At 41.3% G+C, this 18,241-nt stretch overlaps 2 protein-coding genes across 6 annotated transcripts in view; one reads left to right on the top strand and one right to left on the bottom strand.

Annotated features, from left to right (window-relative positions):
* Positions 1 to 2,890: 2,890 nt before the first annotated feature.
* Positions 2,891 to 15,759, bottom strand: WDR12 (WD repeat domain 12). The gene is made up of 13 exons (XM_084892539.1): positions 15,336 to 15,759; positions 14,426 to 14,520; positions 13,457 to 13,551; positions 11,983 to 12,089; positions 11,000 to 11,115; positions 9,781 to 9,935; positions 9,567 to 9,612; positions 8,123 to 8,208; positions 6,785 to 6,925; positions 6,561 to 6,666; positions 6,271 to 6,403; positions 4,243 to 4,315; positions 2,891 to 3,232 (listed from the first exon to the last, which is right to left on the bottom strand). Exons 1-13 carry the CDS (start codon positions 15,374 to 15,376, stop codon positions 3,155 to 3,157), a joined length of 1,272 nt encoding a protein of 423 aa, XP_084748665.1. The 5' UTR covers positions 15,377 to 15,759; the 3' UTR covers positions 2,891 to 3,154.
* Positions 15,760 to 16,212: 453 nt separating this feature from the next.
* CARF (calcium responsive transcription factor) overlaps positions 16,213 to 18,241 on the top strand; it is a 35,603-nt gene continuing 33,574 nt past the window's right edge. For all 5 annotated transcript variants that reach the window (XR_014795817.1, XR_014795818.1, XR_014795819.1 and 2 more), the window contains exon 1: positions 16,213 to 16,270. The gene's annotated coding sequence lies outside the window, so the exon portion shown is untranslated. The remainder of the gene's footprint in view (positions 16,271 to 18,241) is intronic.

Genomic DNA, 18,241 nt, shown 5'->3' on the forward strand with positions numbered 1-18,241 from the left:
CCCCCTTTTCATCCTCCCTGACCCCTCTTCCCTCCCCCCGCTCCCCTTTTCATCCTCCCTGACCCCTCTTCCCTCCCCCGCCCCCCTTTTCATCCTCCCTGACCCCTCTTCCCTCCCCCCGCTCCCCTTTTCATCCTCCCTGACTCCTCTACCCCCCCCCCCCGCACCTGCCGGACACCCCGCTCCCCTCTTCATCCCCCCGCCCCCCTTTTCATCCTCCCTGACCCCTCTACCCCCCCCCCCCCCGCACCTGCCGGACACCGGCCCCCCACTCCCCGCAGCGAGGCTCTGGCTGAGCCTGGCTCACCCTGAGTCCTGGGGCTTTGAGCACCGGGAAATGTCCCCGTGCTGTATGTGATTCCGAAGACTGAAAGGGGATTCAGTAACAGCTGTTAATAGCTGATCTCGAAGGCACATATTCGTTGTCATAAATGTCTTCAAGAGCAAAAAGTAACATTTGAGCCTAAAAACCTCAAGGAGGAGAATGGAAATAAGGCAAAAGATTTACATTACAGATGGAAAATGAAGTCAAAGTGCTTTTTAAAGTGACTCAAAAACATTAGCAGCTGTTCTAAAACATTACAAAATGTGAATTATTGACAACTATGATGTATAGGCTAGTAAGTGGGAAAAGCTTACGTTTGAAGTGATAATTCAATCTGTACTATCATGGAAGAGGTAAGATGCGGTGATATTGTAGAATGTTATTACAAAGTACTTACCTTAAAAACCTGAAATAAAAGTAGTTTTAGAACAGAAAAAAGCGTAGGATATTTATACTATAGAATTAATTTGGATTGGAAATATTAAGATGTCTTCAGCTTAGGAATTTTTAAAAAAACATTTTTTTTTTTCAGAGAGGGAGACTATCCGATAGAGACATCAATGAGAATCAGATTGGCTGCCTCTTGCACGCCCCCTACTGGGGAAGGAGCCCACAATCCTGGTGTGTGCCCTTGATGGGAATCAAACCCTGAATCCTTCAGTCTGCAGGCTGCTGCTCTACCTAGAGTCCAACCGGTTAGAGCAAAATATATATATATTTTAAATATATTTTATTGATTTTCTTAGAGCAAAGGAGAGATAGAAACATCTATCAGCTACCTCCTGCACACCTCTTATTGGGGATGTACCCAAAACCAAGGTACACAGCCTTGAAGGGAATCGAACCTGGGATCTTTCAGTCCACAGGTCGATGCTCTATCCACTGAACCATACCGGTAAGGGCAGGACAAAATATTTTTAATAACTCTGCCTGAAAGGCTCATTCAGAGACCACCCAGAACAGAAATATAAATTTATACCAGTTCTTTGAAAATTAAAATATTTTCAGAAACTACACATAAAATTTACAGATCTTCACTAAATGAGAAACAGTCTTTGTGTATGAATCTCATAGTCACTAAATGAGAGAGAAAAATGACTAACTGGAGCGCTAGCTCTTGGTCCATATTACAGGGTAGAGGGTGCGTGCCGGGGTCCCTGAGTGTGGAAAACCACTGCCCTAGCCCTGGACAGCTACACACAAGAGAACTTATACCTGGTTTAACATGAAAAGCACCCAGCCTATTTTGTCTTCTGGATGGAAAGTATACCAGTGGCCGGCTAACTCATTAGTCAACAAATATCAACAGTACAACGACTGAAATTTCTTTTGAGAGCCAAATTTTTTAAACTCAAACTTCTTCTAATGCCACTTCTTCAAAATACTCGCCCAGGCCGTGGTGTTTTGTGGAAAAGCCACCCTCAAGGGGCCAAAGAGCCGCATATAGCTCGAGAGCCCGTTTGCCGACCATGGATATAGTCAGTCACCAGTGATTGACTTGGCACATAACTTGTTAATCCACTCACTGTTAATTTGGCTCTCAACTACAGCCAGATGGGTAACTACCGTTTCCCCGAAAAGAAGACAGTGTCTTATATTGTTTTCTCCCAAAGTTGCGCTAGGTCTTATTTTCAGGGGATGTCTTATCTTTCCAAGCGCTAGGTCTTATTTTCGGGGAAACACGGTAGATTTATTGGTGTGATTACTTGGTAAGTTATATCTCTAAATCACAGAATTATACACCTAAAATATATATTGTATGGCAACTCTAATTTAAAATTTAAAACAAGATTTTTTAAAAAAGATATTGTTCCCCGGCTGGTGATAATGCTGAGGTTAGAGCATTATCCTGTGCACTGAAGGGTCGTGGGTCTGATCCCAGGTCAGGGCACATACGGGAGGCATTTGATTGATGTTTCTCTTTCACATTGATGTTTCTGTCGTCCCCCCCGCCCCCTACCTCCCCCCCCGAATCAATGAAAAAACATCTTTGGGTGAGGATTAAAAAAAAACAAAAAAAACACATCTCTTTGGGTGAGGATTTAAATTAGAGTCTAATGATAAGATCAAACTGATTACTCAGAAGTTGAAGTGCTCTGCTTGAGAAATGCCAATCCATTAGAGACGGAAGAGGGCATTTACTTTAAATATTTGGTATATCACATATGAATTTAGACCAGTTCTATAACATTTGTAGAAAGTTTGTATCTAATACTGACTGAAAGGTTTGGTCTATAGAATCTGTTCTTATCTATACACAAGAATAAGTATGGTAGAAGGATTCCTTGTTATCATGAAATCTGTATGCAGTTTCTAAAGGATGGGGACATATCTTTAATATGAAGTACTTCACTTAGAGTATTTCAACAAATTCTTAATAAATTGGTAACATCTACATGTTTTAATGTTCTGAATACCTTCAAAGTCTTATTAGACATGACTTATTTTAACAAAAGCAAATTGCATTTCTACGTTTTTCTGTATTAAATTTTATTTTTTAGATGCTTTTTAAAACAACTTTAAAAAGTTCAGTTTCTCTATCAGAAATTAAAAAACCACCACCACTGGACAAGTACTGTATTTTTAATATATGCTTTTATAGCATTTCAAAAGAAATAATAAACTCAGTTTTATTTCAAGAGTTTACATAAGGTAGAGAATGCAAGCCACATTTTATATTATATAAATGCACACTGTTATGCAATAAATACAAAACAAAGAAAAAGACAGTAATAACTATTATCAAGGGTGATGTGCACTGATGTACATCATGAGGATTCTCTATCAATTACATTTACAGAATCTCTGTAGTCAAGTTTATCACCATTTTCAAGCCCCCACATGGGAACAGGTAGGTGAATATTGGTAGGAATACAGCTTATTGTCTGCTCCTCCACTGAGAAGTAACTGCATAAAAGGAGAGAAAAAAACAGAAGTAAAGACAGTTATTTCACATGATAGTAAACCTAAGTAAATACTGGTGATTCAGATTACAGAGAAATTATGGATGAGCGGTTAACTTACATTGTGAGCTTATACTTAAATAGAGGCCCGACTGCTGGTCAGACATCCCTCTCACAATCCTGGACCACTGGATCCTAATCACTATCCTGCCTGGTCGCACCTAACTGGTCTCCCCTCTAACGCCCTGATCGCCCTCACTGCCCACCCCCCCACTGGCCTGGTCACCCCACGCAGCTTGCTTGTTCAGTCATTTGGTCATCCCTCACAACCCCTCTGCTGGCTTGGTAGTAGGCAGCCATCTTGTGAGGGCTAATTTGCATATTACCTCTTTATTATATAGGATGGACTGGTTACATCAGTTTTCATTATAATACAGTATATTAAAGCTTTAAGAGTGATCATTTGAATTTGGTTAAGGTGTAAATTTCTATGAAGGATTTGCTAAGAAATGTAATAAAAAGTTTGAAGGGTAATATAGTTTTGTCCATTTAAGAAAATTAAGTTTTTAAAGGACAGCACATTAATTGTTTGCCGGTAATAGATATTACAAATTATACAAGTAGACCTAGGACCTGTATTTGAAAAGAATTCTTAGGCAATAGAGCTAATGTATATACATAAAAATAGTTAAGCTATAATTCTTTAAACACATTTTATAATCTAGATTCATTATGTAAGATTTTTCCAAATGGAAAATATTTTGATCCAATTAAAGTAGCAAATTTATGGATTTGAAACGTCATTAAAATACTCATAAAAACAGAACTGCTTCATATATTCTATTCCTAATATTGATGAACAAATCTGTTCCTTCTTTGGAGTCTGAGATTTTATGAATAATATTAATGGAAACTTAGAATAGAGAATTGTAAATATCAGATATATGAAATACAACAAACAGCAAGATTTATGTTAATGATATATTTTCCTCTACCAAATAACGGACATCTTACCCCTATGACTGTCCAGTCCACACTTAGAACTTTGTCCTCATGAGCAGCCAAATCGTAGAGAGGAGCTTTACAACTGAAAGATGAAAATGTTGGCATGTTATGTGCATGTCATGATACTAAAACAATCATATATGATCAGCTAAACTTTCCCGGAAACTTTAACATTGACCATCCTTGCCTCTGGAAACAGAATTAACATTCTGGGTTATTTACTTGACCACCTCTCCCTAATGGGCTAATGATGTTTTCTTACATCATTAGCAAGTGACCGAGATTTACTACAAACAAATATATTCAAGAAGAATGCTATTTACTTATAAAAATTTATAATTAGGCCCATCTTCACACTTCCTTGACTACTTTACTTTTACTCCCGGATCATGGCTTTACATACCGTTGATTTACTCATCTATATGCTGATAACTCCCAAATTTATATTTTAGCCAAATTTCTCCCCCGAGTTTGGTATGTATACCCCCTGGGTGACAGCTGGATGTCTCTGGGCACTACACATTTAAAACAACCAAGAAACTCTTAATTTCCCCCTATAAACTCTTTTTTCTACTCTTTCCCATTGTAGCAAATGGCACCAATAATTACCCAGTGGCTCAGTAGAAAATACAGGCATTATCCTAGACTCCTATTTCTGCTTTCAGTTTCTGGGCCAATCTTGCCAAAGAGCTATCTTGCCCTAGCCAGTATGGCTCAGTGGATAGAGCCTCGGACTATGGACTGAAGGGTCCCAAGTTCGATTCCAGTCAAGGGCACATGCCTGGGTTGCGAGCTCCTTTCTCAGCAGGAAGCAGCTGATCAATGATTTTCTCTCATCATTGATGTTTCTATCTCTCTCTCTCTCCCTTCCTCTCTGAAATAAAAACATATTTTTAAAAACAAACAAAAAATAACCCCAAAGAGCTATCTTCAAAATATACTTAAAATCCAACCACTTTAATACTACCCCCATAGTCCAAATCACTATTCTGACTCTTGAATTATAATATTACCTCTCTGCTTTCATTCTGCTCTCCTGCTCAAAAATTTCCAAAGCCTTCTTCCTCCTCATGCTTAGAATGAAATCTAAATTCCTTTCTGTGGCCCACAAGACACTGCTCAATATCACCACCACCTGCCTCATGTGCAGCCACTCTCTCCTCCTTGCTTACTCCTTTATCATCACTGACTCCCTTGCTATTTTGTCAATATGCAATGACTTTCCCCACCTCATCTGCTTTTTCCTCTGCCATGGTCTGTGCGTGCCTTATACCTTCACATTGTTCAAATCATTATTAAAATAGAATACTACTTTCAAAGAGAGGCCTCCCCCAAAGAAGTGTCCCCTTTACTGTGCTTGATTTTCTTCAGAGCATTTGACTATTAGTATCAGAAACTATTTGGTAACTAGCAGTATCAGAAACTACATAAAGTAGCCAATTAAAATGTATATACCTTCTAGATATTAATAAATCACGTATCATAATGTAGTATAAGGATGTCAGAAAAGCAGATTTAAGGTAAATTAACAAGCATGCATTTTTATTAACACATAGTTTATAACTTGATCATAGTTCTGTTTATCGAGAGACCATTGGCCTCCTTCTTCTATAATGACCAGAGGCCCAGCACGCAAAATCGTGAGACACACAGACCTTGTGTGCTGCGGGACCCAGCGTCAAGTCCCCCCTGGTGACCGATCTCTGGTTGTTATGGCATTATGATCACCGGGTTTTTATTATATAGATAATAAAGTTCAGGATAGTTTTCCTGACCTCTGTCTTTTCTTGTCTTACATACATAACAAGGCCAGAAAGATGGATTTTATAAACTTGTGGAATTTTTTGTCTGAAAACCCCCCACAACTATCACAAATCCTTTCAGATTGCAAAAAAAAAAATGCTAACAAAAGAAAATGCCTTTGATTCTGGTCCTTCTTTTTGATATCAATATTTATCATTTCAGTATCCACTTTGTTTTCTCTGTATACAATAGGCAGTTGATATATTTCTTTTGTGGACCATAAATAGGACTTACCTCCTTATATCCCACAGCTTGACAATGTTATCTAAAGAACCTGAAATCAGCTGATGCTCATAGATAGGAGACCACTTCACTGCCGTGACCCAGCCGGTGTGAGAGGTTAGGGACAGCGACACCAAAGAACCATCTGAACAACGCAAAAAAGTGAACAATGACTGAATAGAAGTAGGCAGAACAAATCTAAAAAGTAGTATGTAGAAAGTTAGCTTTTTATACACATCTCGGAGGGAAAGAGAAGTGGGTGTTGTTTATACATCTTCCCTCCAGAGGTTCCCAGGACTCACCGTTAGCCCGGGGATCCCACAGTCTGACATGCCTATCAGTGCTTCCAGATGCTAAACGTTTACCAAGTGAAGAGTAGGAGATACAGTTAAATACTTTATTTCCTGTCTGGAAAGAAAAAGGGAAGGACATTTAACCAGCTTGGGTTAAAATTAAGCATCTTGAGAAGCTTATCCACTTAAAAGCTCAAAGTTAATTGGAGAACCACTAAAATTGTATATCTTACCAAGGTTGACTTAAGACTGCCAGACTCAACATCCCATATTCTAATTGTGTGGTCCCAGGATGCACTGCAGATTTCTTCAGCATCTGACCACAGAACCGAGGAAATTGCTTCTTTATGACCAGACAGGGTCACGATGGGCGTCTAAAAAATAAAAGACAGATGAAACTAATCTAAGGTGGCATAAGTCACAACAATGATTACCTTTAGGGTAGGGGTGTCGAACTCAATCAGAGAAGGGGCCAAAATCTAAAATCCAGCCTAAATCGCGGGCCGAATGGTTTACTGAACAGTCATAAACTGACAATGTCATAAACTGCCAGCGGAGTGCAGTGATGACAGCGCGGTGCGGGCCACATTGCAAGGCCTGGCGGGCTGGATTTGGCCCGCGGGCCTTGTGTTTGACACATGTGCTTAGGGACTACGTACTTATTTTGAGGGAGGTTAGAGGGAGTCTTCAGGGTATTAGTAAATTCTCAATGTTTTGATTTGGATAAGGATTACTTGGGTATTGTAAAAATTCATTGAGTTATATACTTAACTATATGTATGTGAAACTTCAATTAAAGAAAGATAATTAAGAAAAAAAAAAAAAAAAAAGACCACCTTCACCCTCAGTGGCTAGAGCTAGTGCCTTGGACTGAAGGGTCCCAGGTTCAATTCGGGTCAAGGGCATGTATCTTGGTTGCAGGCTCAATCTTTGGCCCTGGTCGGGCATGTGCAGGAGGCAACCAATCGATCTCTCACATTGATGTTTCTCTCTCCGTCTCTGTCTCTGTCTCTCTCTTTCACGCCCTCTGAAAATCAATGGAAAAACATGCTTGGGTGAGGATTAAAAAACAAACAAAAACCAAAAAACTACCTCTGTGTAAAGGATTTTTATAATTCAACAAATTCTCTTCTCAGACATATTCTTTAGATGTTGCAACATCAAGGAAATGCATCGCTGAAACCGGTTTGGCTCAGTGGATAGAGCGTCGGTCTGCGGACTGAAAGGCCCCAGGTTCGATTCTGGTGAAGGGCATGTACATTGGTTGCGGGCACAACCCTGGTGGGGAGTGTGCAGGAGGCAGCTGGTCGATGTTTCTAGCTCTCTGTCCCTCTTTCTTTCCCTTCCTCTGTGTAAAAAAATCAATAAAATATATATTAAAAAAAAAAAAAAAAGGAAATACATTAATAAATTACATCTGGCACACTATCCAAATTGGCAAGGCATTTACAGTTCTTTATTATTTAAAAAAATATTTTTATTGATTTGAGAGAGGAAGGAAGAGTGAGATAGAAACATCAATTTGTCAATAAAGACCTAAGCCAAGGATAGCAATTCTCACAAATACTTACTCTTGTTAGTCCTAATTGCTCTGTTTTCTGTTTCTTTCTTGGTCGATTTGTGGATTCCTCCATTTCATCTTCTTCATCTGTAGGGACTGTGTCATAGAGAATTAGATTTGATACTTTTAAAATTATGGTAAACATTAATTGCAAACAGTCTCAAAGAATTCTTATATTCTGGGTACATATTTTCTCCACATTATCTCATTTGGCTAGAATAGATATTCCTACTTATTTCTGTTAATAGAAAATTATACATAAAAACAATACCTGGGTTACCTATCTTCCAAACAGAGAAAGTAAAATACATTAAATTCCTAGAAGCTAACCAGTTTGATATCGCACTATGTCTTTAAGATGATTAAGAATATTCATCACTTTACCATATCTAAGAAAAATTGCTTACTGTTAGTTGACCAGACTGCATTTATATCAAGAAGGGAATGCCACAAGATAAACACGTGTTAAAAGGACATACATTCCAGCCATGTTTATTCTTCTTTTACTTTTCTAACAATGAATTTAAGTGTTTCACAGATAGTTATTTTTGTTTGGTAACTATTTTATGGATTTTGAAGTTTTTCCCAAACTCTATAGTAAGTGCCCTAAGGGCAACAACTAATATACATATCTCATTTACCCAGAATTATAAAAAATATATATATTCAAAGGGAAAAATTTCTAAATTACTTCCTGCCTCAATACTGTTTATTTTAAGCAATTTTGGAATATCTACTAAAATAGATTATATATTTCTTGCCATCTTACACATAATTTCTTAAAACTCTTTAAGCTTTATTTCCTGATCCCCCCAACTCTCCCTTGTAAACCGAATTTAGGGTATCATGCTATAAAACAGCAGTTACCTCAGAAGTAACAGGTTATTCTGATCTGTTTACCTGTGCCATAAATAGGTCTAGGCTACTGTTTTAAAAATTTAAGTATTTGTGAGTCTTCTCCCCCGCTTTCTTCTTTCAATGTCTTCTTACTACTGTGAAGGCACAGGCATCTGAGAATCCTCCCTCCTCCTCCTCCTCTAATTGTTCCTTCTAATCTGTTTCCAAAGTAAGAAGTTTGATAAAATTGTATTAAAAATGTCTGCTTTTTAAAATAAACCAGCTTTAAGGAAATTCCTCTAATAGTAAAGTGTATAAAAATTATTCAAAAGATACTTTAGTTTATTTCCAGATTCCTGAATAAGGGACAGTTATGTCCCATTACACCAAACATGCTGATATGTGCAGCAATTCAGTGACATGCAATTAATAAGGGGATTTTGAGGAAGAAAAACATTTTGAAGCACATAGAAATATATGAATTTTTCTCTATTCTCTGATCCTTTGTATCTTACAAAACCCTGGTCTATTTTTATGGTAACACATGGGCTACAAAGAACTTCCACTAAAATTCTTGAAATATTAATAAGTCAATGTAAAATAAACATTTGATTTACCTGTAGACCAGATCTTTAGCATCTTATCCCAGGAGCCACTGCAAAACTAGAAACAAGATATATATGAAAGAAAAATGAGTTTGTTATATAACCCATCATATTATTTTTTTTCTCTGCTCTCGTCACCAATCACAATGAACATACACAGGAGACAATGTTTACGTAAGTTCGGAGTGGAGCTCCACGCAGTCCCGATGACACAGGCGCTGCTTACCTTAGTTCCCGAGCGGTCGACCGCGATGGAGTCCACACTCCCCGCGTGGCCCCTGCAGCAGTGCAGGGCTTTCGCCTTGTTCCTCTCCGCATTCCACTCCCACAGGAGGACAGTCTGGTCCACAGAGGCACTCAGCAGTAGGTAAGACGGGTAGTCTGAAGAAAGGAGAGCACAGGAGTAAGAAACACGTAAGCACAAAAAGGTAAAATGGGTCATACTCTGAAACCAAAGAATTGAATTTGTTGTTGTTGAGGAAAACATAAAAAAAAAAAAAAAAAAAAAAAGGCTTATGTCTAGCTTTGAAAAAGAAGTTAACTTATAGTATAAAGATTCTTCAAAAAGTACATTAAGAGAAATGAGTTTAACACACACAGTCCTAACTTGAAAATATGTATTATCCTGTATAAGAAAAGCCTAATATGCTAAGTGTCTAGTAATCTATTCAATCAATTAAAGTGTAATATGCTAATGATATGCTAAGGCTGCTCAACTGTTCACTATGATGTGCACTGACCAGACACTCAGACTGGTATTGCTTGGGGTCCAGCCAATCAGGACTGAGCAAGTTGGCGTTGGACATGCCCTGGAGCCCTCCGGTGGTCCCTCCCTGCTTGGTCAACTTCCCATGTCTCTGCCTGGCCCCAATTATACACCTGCGGGGTCCCTCAGCTTGGCCTGCACCCTCTCACAATCTGGGACCCCTTGGGGGATGTTGGGAGTGGTTTTGGCCCAATCCCGCTCAATGTAGAAACTGCCCCCTGGTGGTCAGTGCACTCCCTCAGGGGGAGCACCGCTCAGCCCGGCACAGCTGGCAAGCGCAGCAGCAGTGGCAGGAGCCTCTCACGTCTCCACAGCAGCACGAAGGATGTCCGATTGACAGTTTGGGCCTAAGCCATCAGTCAGACATTCCCTGAGGGTTCCTAGGTGAGAGAGGACGCAGGCCTGGCTGAGGGACTCCTATTACTGCCCCTCCCCCACTCGAGTGCACAAATTTCGTGTCGTGGGCCTCTAGTCTGATATAATTTTAGTAAGGGTTCACTTTACTAATGTATGAATTTTTTATATAATCCTTTTCTTCTTGAACACTATGTTTTTTAAAGAAGTGAGAATAATGGAGGCATGAGACATTTCCTAACCTGTGCATTTTCTGCCCAGCACTGAAAATGGCTTATTTTCAATCCCTATCCAGGAGTGCTCTCCGTTTCCGCAGAGTGCTTACCTTTTTTCACCCAGGCCACATCTTTTACGGCCTCTGTATGTCCCACAATCGTCATTACCGACTTTCCTCCCAAGGACCAGATCCGAGACGTCTTATCATAAGAACCAGTCAAGATCCTGTGAGAAAATAGAAAAAGCAGCATTTTTTAGCTCATAAAATCAATTATATTTCTAAGGTAACAACAAAGTTAATTTCGAGGATTATACTTTAAATTATACTTCTTGAATATGAGATTTCAAAACACACTAGAGCAGAACAGGAGATATTACATTTGGCTTTTCCTGACCTGCTAAAAATAAAAATAGAACTCCTGACAAATCCTAGACTTCACTTTTACTGTTGTAAATACTAAAACTATTAGGAAAGCTAAGCAAGTAGCTTGTAAAGCCTAACAGTCCTTGCAAAAAACCATTAAACAGAAAGAAAAAGAAAAAAAAAACAACACAGAAAACCCCTTAAAGTAAAAGCGTAACTTTGTGTAATAACTACAGGGAGAATTCCCTGAACATAAGCTACCTTATACACCACTCTTCAGGGGTTTTCTACAGGGAAGGCCAGCGGGGATCTGCTCTAAGCCAGCCACAACTTCTTGATTCCCGTCTGCCCGTTTTAGCCCCAATATAGCATGATCTGCACCTTCATGACAGCAGGCCAGGAGATATGTAACTTATAAGAGGATTCCACCCCCCAGTCCCCTCTATAAGACAAACAATATCCTTGGTCTTAAAAGCAGCAAATCAAATAAATGCCTTAACACTTGACCTATTCAGAATACAAATATCACCACATCTTAACACAGATAACTTACTGATATCTTTCTTCTTGACTAGAGTGGATGTAAAGATCTTTGCTGTGGTCACCGATACGTGTATCACAAATTATTTTTACAAAGGACAGAGAATCAGAGAATATTCCCATCATGCACTTAAGAAGGCTGATGGTGGCCTAAGAAAAGGGATATAAGAACATTCATCTGGCAATACCATTCCTCTGTCCCTTTGATGGAGCTGATCCAGTCATCATGGAATAAGCATTGCTCTGGCTGAGGGGCAGTGTACTTCTCCACGTATTCCAGTACCACCACCTCTTCCTAGTCACAGAGAGAGCAGACGTCAATCAGGTGGTGCAGTCTTACGAGGATAAAAGACCCCCCAGTTTAAGACATCTCCATGTTTGTCCCCTTCATAATCCAGAAAATCTGGAGCCATATAAAAGATGAACCTTTATTTCACTTAACAGTATGCTATGAGTAACATTAAGAAATAAGGTATGGCTCAGTGGATAGAGTGTCGGTCTGCGGACTGAAGGGTCCCAGGTTCGATTCCGGTCAAGGGCATGTACATTGGTTGCGGGCACATCCTAGGTAGAAGGTGGGCAGGAGGCAGCTGGTTGATATTTCTCTCTCAACGTTTCTAGCTCTCTATCCCTCTCCCTTCCTCTTTGTGGAAAATCAATAAAATATATTAAATAAATTAAAAAAAAAAGAAATATTAATGACCTTGGAAAACTTATGCTAAAAGTGGGGGGGAAAGAATGTAAGAAGTCCGGCCGAGTGGCTCAGTGGTTGAGTGTTGACCTATCAACTAGGAGGGCTCAGTTCAATTCCCAGTCAGGGTACATTCCTGAGTTGTGGGCTCAATCCCCAAAGGGAGGTGAGCAAGAAGCAGCCAATCCATGATTCTCTCTCATCATTGATGTTTCTATCTCTCCTTCTCCATTCCTCTCTCTGAAATCAATAAAAAGATATTTTAAAAAAATATAAGAAACTTAAATTATAAAATCACAAAAGCATATTGTTAAATGGGTACAGAGCTTCTACTTAGAAGGAAGTAAGTAGTCTTGGAAATGAATAGTGGTGATGGTTGCATAATATTGTGAATGTAGTTAATGGCCACTGGATTATAAACAAAAAATGGTTAAAATGATAAATTTTATGAGTATTTTACCACAGTTCTAAAACTTGCCACCCCAAATTATGTTTTAAACGATAAAAGCAATATTAGTAAGTTTGAAAACTACAGGGGAAAAAAATCATTTTAAATCACAATAGCCTTTGGCAGTGTCTGGCAAACTGCGGCTTGCCGCTCTGTTGACTAATGAGTTTGGCGATCATTGGCCTAAGCTTTAAGTTGTTCTAGGTGCACAATCATTTTTTACACCTTTATGAAAACTAAATATATATTTATTGTTGCCTTTTTTGACCATTCTCCCACAGATATGAAGGTATCTTTCCGTATTCATTTATCTGTATTTCTTGCAAAATATACTCTCAGAATAGAGGATTAAAAACTTGAGTATATACAAAACTGAAATTCAAATTTCTAGGAGTTAAAAGTAATCAAAAGGATACTGGTTACTGCAATATTAGATTAGATTAAGCCTGATTCTAAATGGAGTTTGCCTACATTACCTGGCAATAACTTTAGTAAAATAGAGCAAGTAAGCATTTGAACTTACCGATGAGATGTTTTCCAGTTCCATATGTTTGAGCAAGGGCATTCGTAGAAACTGGCCCTTGACAAGGAAATCAAACTCCACATGTTTGTGGAAGTCTAAAGAAAATACATAATAAAATCATCACTCAGAGGACCTGAAGTGGTATTAGCAGAGATGTACATGAGAGACTCCAAAACAAACAGGTACCTATTATCCCAGTGTGGCCTCTGAGTTTTTCCAGAATAAAGTGTTTACATCTTCTATTTCATGTGTGAGATATGATATATTTTTAAAATATATTATATTTAAGATATGAGATATTTTTAAAAATCATATTATAGAAAAATTCATATATGCGAAAATGGAGAATAAATTTTATAATAAATCTTCATGTACCTATCATAAAACTCCAATTATCAATGTATGGCCAATCTTATTTAATCAATATTGTTGCACACATTGTTTATGTTAATTTTATGGGCTAATAACTTATATTCACACAGCATATGTTTAATATTTGTATCTTTATAAATCGTTTGATATTCTGACATGTTTATAAATGTTTTACCCATTCTTGTGAATCTTAGTTTAAAAAAACACACACAACAGTATGAACACTGGCGTTTGTTATTACATTTTGTAGAAGTACAGCAAGTGGGGCCCAAGCTCTCTGCCAACCCAGCTCAGCCCTCTTCAGCACAGTCACAATGTCTTCATTACCTTTACATCACAACTTTTATACTAAAATCTTTATTCCTAAATCTCAACCACCTTCTCTCCTTAGTCCTAAAAATATTTTTTCACTGGAAACTTTTATTTTAAAGCATTTTTTAAAAAGTATTAGCATATATTGTAGTTTATAAATTTTACCATTATAAAATGTATGCAGATTATAAAATAAAACCAAAATAAGGAAATAAAAGTGTGATGGAATTTATTGGAGTTAGTGGTATTGTGCCGTCTCCTAACTTTTCAGAACATACTACCTACCATGTTTAGCTTCCAGCACCTTATTAATGATGTTACTGAGGTCAGCAACTTCAGAAGCCGCAGGGATTGAGAAGGGAACATCGTCTATGGCATAGCTACGAAACAGAAACGAAACATCAAGATTATGTCCACAGATCATTTTAACAAATGTGCATTTATTCGTTCAACAAACATTTTCTGGGTGTCTCCTACATGTCAGGCATTTTGCTGCACGGGATTGACAAAATTAATTACCAGGTCAGCTCCTAACGCTACCATAACACACCGTAAGGCAGGATATAATTAGGTTTCAAATGAATGGTATAGACCCGGGGACTGTTGTTAAAAATGTTTATATATACACGTATGTATATACACATATAAATATATGTATATAAATCCAAAAATCTGTAACTGAATGACTTCACACTCTTATGAAAGAAAGTCTTACCAACCCACTCTTCAGAGCTCTCTTTTCTAGCCTGGTTTTAGGAAAACAGAGTCTACCACCTACTTTAAAAAAAAAAAAATGAAGTTGAGTTTTCAGAAACAAGCGTCGTGAGCAGACAGCCTGCCACGACGCGGTTCCCTGTGCAGCCGCCGGTGTGCCTCCTCCTGAGCCTCCAGTCCCCGTGTGAACGGCGGGGAGGCTGCCACCGGGGCCGGCCCCGAGGAAGGAACCCTCCAGAGGCGCCGCGGAGCCCGGCGAGGAGCCCGGCGAGGAGCCCGGCGAGGAGCCCGGCGAGGAGCCCGGCGAGGAGCCCGGCGAGGAGCCCGGCGAGGAGCCCGGCGAGGAGCCCGGCGGGGGGTGTGAAAGCGAACGCGGCGAAGACGGGGACCCACCGGGTCGCCCCGAAGGAGTCCGGGAAGAGGATCCCTCCCGGAAGAGGATCCCTCTCGCAAGGGGCGAGGCGGGCGGCTTCGTACTTACAGCTGGTTGTCGGTGAAGAAGCGCGCCTGGAGCTGCGCCATTGCGGGGTGCACCCCTCGCTTGCCCACAGGCACGTGCGGGTCACGGCCAGACGAGCCCCTCCGCGGAGCTCTGGTCCCTGAGGGTCACAGGAAGGGGCAGCGCACCCTCAGCCGGCACCGGGGCCGGACCCGCGCCCTCCGCTCCGGCCGCCAGCCAGCCAGCCAGCCAGACCACGCGGTGCCTGCCGGAGCCCAGCCCGCACGCATCGACTGCCTATCCGCAGATCAGGCGTCATCGATCAGGACGGCGGAGCGTCGCTTTAGTCTGTGTGGACGTCTTTTCATGGATTTGGGCCCGTGATCGAGTAGGAAGACACAGAAAGGCCCTCTCTCGCCTTCTCTTTTATTATAAAATTATATAATAGCGTGTCTTTAGATCCGATATTTCAAACGGGTCCTAGATACTACAACTCCCAGAAAGCAGCGCTTCTCACACGCTGTAACCGCTGGGAATTGTAGTTTTCTTTGGGGGGGCCACCTTGCCCTCAGGATATCTTATTTGCATAATGAGATTACTTAAGTATTTTTATTTTTATTTTTGTCTGGAATGCTTTTTCCCTTTTTTCTCATTTTTATTAAACCATCCCGACTCCAACCAGATATTTATTATATTTCCTCTTTATCCCCCCCCTTTAATTTACTAAAGCCGTTCTCCGTTTATTTGATCACGCACACTCACAAGCAGAGCCACTCTGCCGAGATTATTTGTGGGAGCTCGCCTCCAGCTTCACATTTTAAATCCAGATGAGAATAAATAAAAGAACGCAATCAGAGTGGGAACCGACGACGGTGGCCGATAGCAGTCACATCTCCTGCCCGCGCTGCGCGCTCCGGGAGGGGATGCGCCTGCGCACTGTGCCGGTCTCCATGGCGGGGCCTCGGAGCCAAGACGAGGTTGAGTAGACTCGTTTTGAATTTTCTCCCCTCTGCTCCGGCACTCTGTGGACTCCCTCCTCGCCCCGTAGAGCTCCCGGCGGCGGCGGGCCTGGGGGGGTGGAGGTTTGGGGAGCTGTCTGCGCGGACGGACCGGACGCTACTTCCCACCCCCCTTCCTCCCGCCGCCGCCTCCTCCTCCCATCACCTCCCGACCCTCCGGGTCCCTAAGCAGCCGCCGCCCCCGCCCCCGCCCCCGCCCCCGCCCCCGCCGCCGCCGGACCTCGGCGCCTTTCCGGGGCTTTAGACGGCCAGGCCTCCGCCCCCGCCGGGGAGGCTCGCGGTCCGGGGATACCGCTGGGAAGGGTGGTTCGGCGGCCGGAGGGGGTCGCGGAGCCGGGACTGCGGCCGCCGGAGAAGGACCGGCCCCTGGGCGGGAGCGCCCGTGGGTGTGTGCGGTCCTTCCCGCAGCCCCCGCCCCGGTTTTTAGGGTTTGGGGTGTTGTTTCTCCCCCCCCCCCTTTTTGTGAGCCCCTTTATATCTCATATTTAGAAAGGTAAAGGCGTATTCCACACCACCTCCTCCGCTTTTTTTATTTTGGGGTCTAAGTTACCAAAAAGGCTCGTGTCTTATGGTCAGTGACCGGGAACTATTCTAATGCAATGTGGTTGTTTTTGGAGGACGGATGGAGAGATAACCGTACTATTTCAGATTTCGGTCACTTTTTAAGGCGTTTGTCTGGGAAGCTCCCAGCTTCGAGAATCAGGCAGCGCTGCATTGCAAAAACTGGGGGCCCCGCGGTGTGTGCACAGGCGAAGACAACACACGTTCCTTACACCCGATATTTCAGGCACTCACGGGCCATGAGGAATGATTATAAGCGGAAACCAGCCTTTGATTGGGGAGCAGGGACGGCGAAAGCGGACTGTTTTCCGTTTTTAGAACTCGGCCCGGGAACCCGCGCCCGCGTTCTAATGCCGCCCGGGCAGAAGCAGGCTGACAGCTGTGCCATGCCAACACCCTGCATGCCAGTTCCTTACACACAGCTGTCCGCCTCCTGGTGCTCGCCCCTGTGTGCGTTAACCTCGGTGCCACACACTGGGGTCGGCTGCAGGAACTCGATGCGCCCGGTAAACGTGAGCCGTGATCACCGCCATGACCATTTAGATGTCCTTTACGTGGACAAATAAGAACCGCCTCATGGTAGGAGGAATAGAACAAAACCTCTGTGCTGAAGTCCCAGCGAAGGACGGGGCTGGCAAATAAAGCGGTGGCCAGTCACTCATGTGGCTCCCTGTTCTGGTGAGAATGGCATTCATTAAAGGAGTTAGACCACCTGAGGCTTGGAACAGTTGCTTACTTGAGGTCTCCTCCCTGTTTTTAAGTCATTAATTTGGTAGAATTGGGTAGAAATTTGACAGTTTTAAACATCATTCTTCTTTAACCACTAGTGATTTTTTTTTTTTTAGTTACAGCAGTTAAAATTACCTGCATTCAATGTCATTGAACCTCAAATGTTCAAAAAAGTTATTTTTCAGATAATTTTTAAATTATTGATAATATTGCTCAAAATATCTTTACAAATGTGTAGATTAGTACATTCTAAAGTATCATTGATTTGAAATCTATCAAAATAAAAAAAAATACAGTACCTGGTAAGAATCAATATAGGTTGCTCTTAATTCGAATTGAAAAATACCAGTAAGCCCAGATGGCATGGCTTATTGTTCAAAAACTTTTGAACAATTTTTGAGTGTAGACCTATGAACCAGGAGGTCATGGTTTGATTCTGGTCAAGAGCACATGCCCGGGTTGTGGGCTCAATCCCCAGTAGGGGGCGTGAGGGTTCCCTCTCATCATTGATGTTTCTATCTCTCCCTCTCCCTTCCTCTCTGAAATCAATAATAAAAAAAAAATTTTTTTAAGGAAAAATAAGATACAGTAAGATACAAAACCTGAAGGCTTAATGAGATAAAACTTTAATTGTCAATG

The sequence above is a fragment of the Pipistrellus hanaki genome (genome assembly GCF_964339955.1).
Source record: "Pipistrellus hanaki genome assembly, chromosome: 8".
NCBI classification, from domain to species: domain Eukaryota; kingdom Metazoa; phylum Chordata; class Mammalia; order Chiroptera; family Vespertilionidae; genus Pipistrellus; species Pipistrellus hanaki.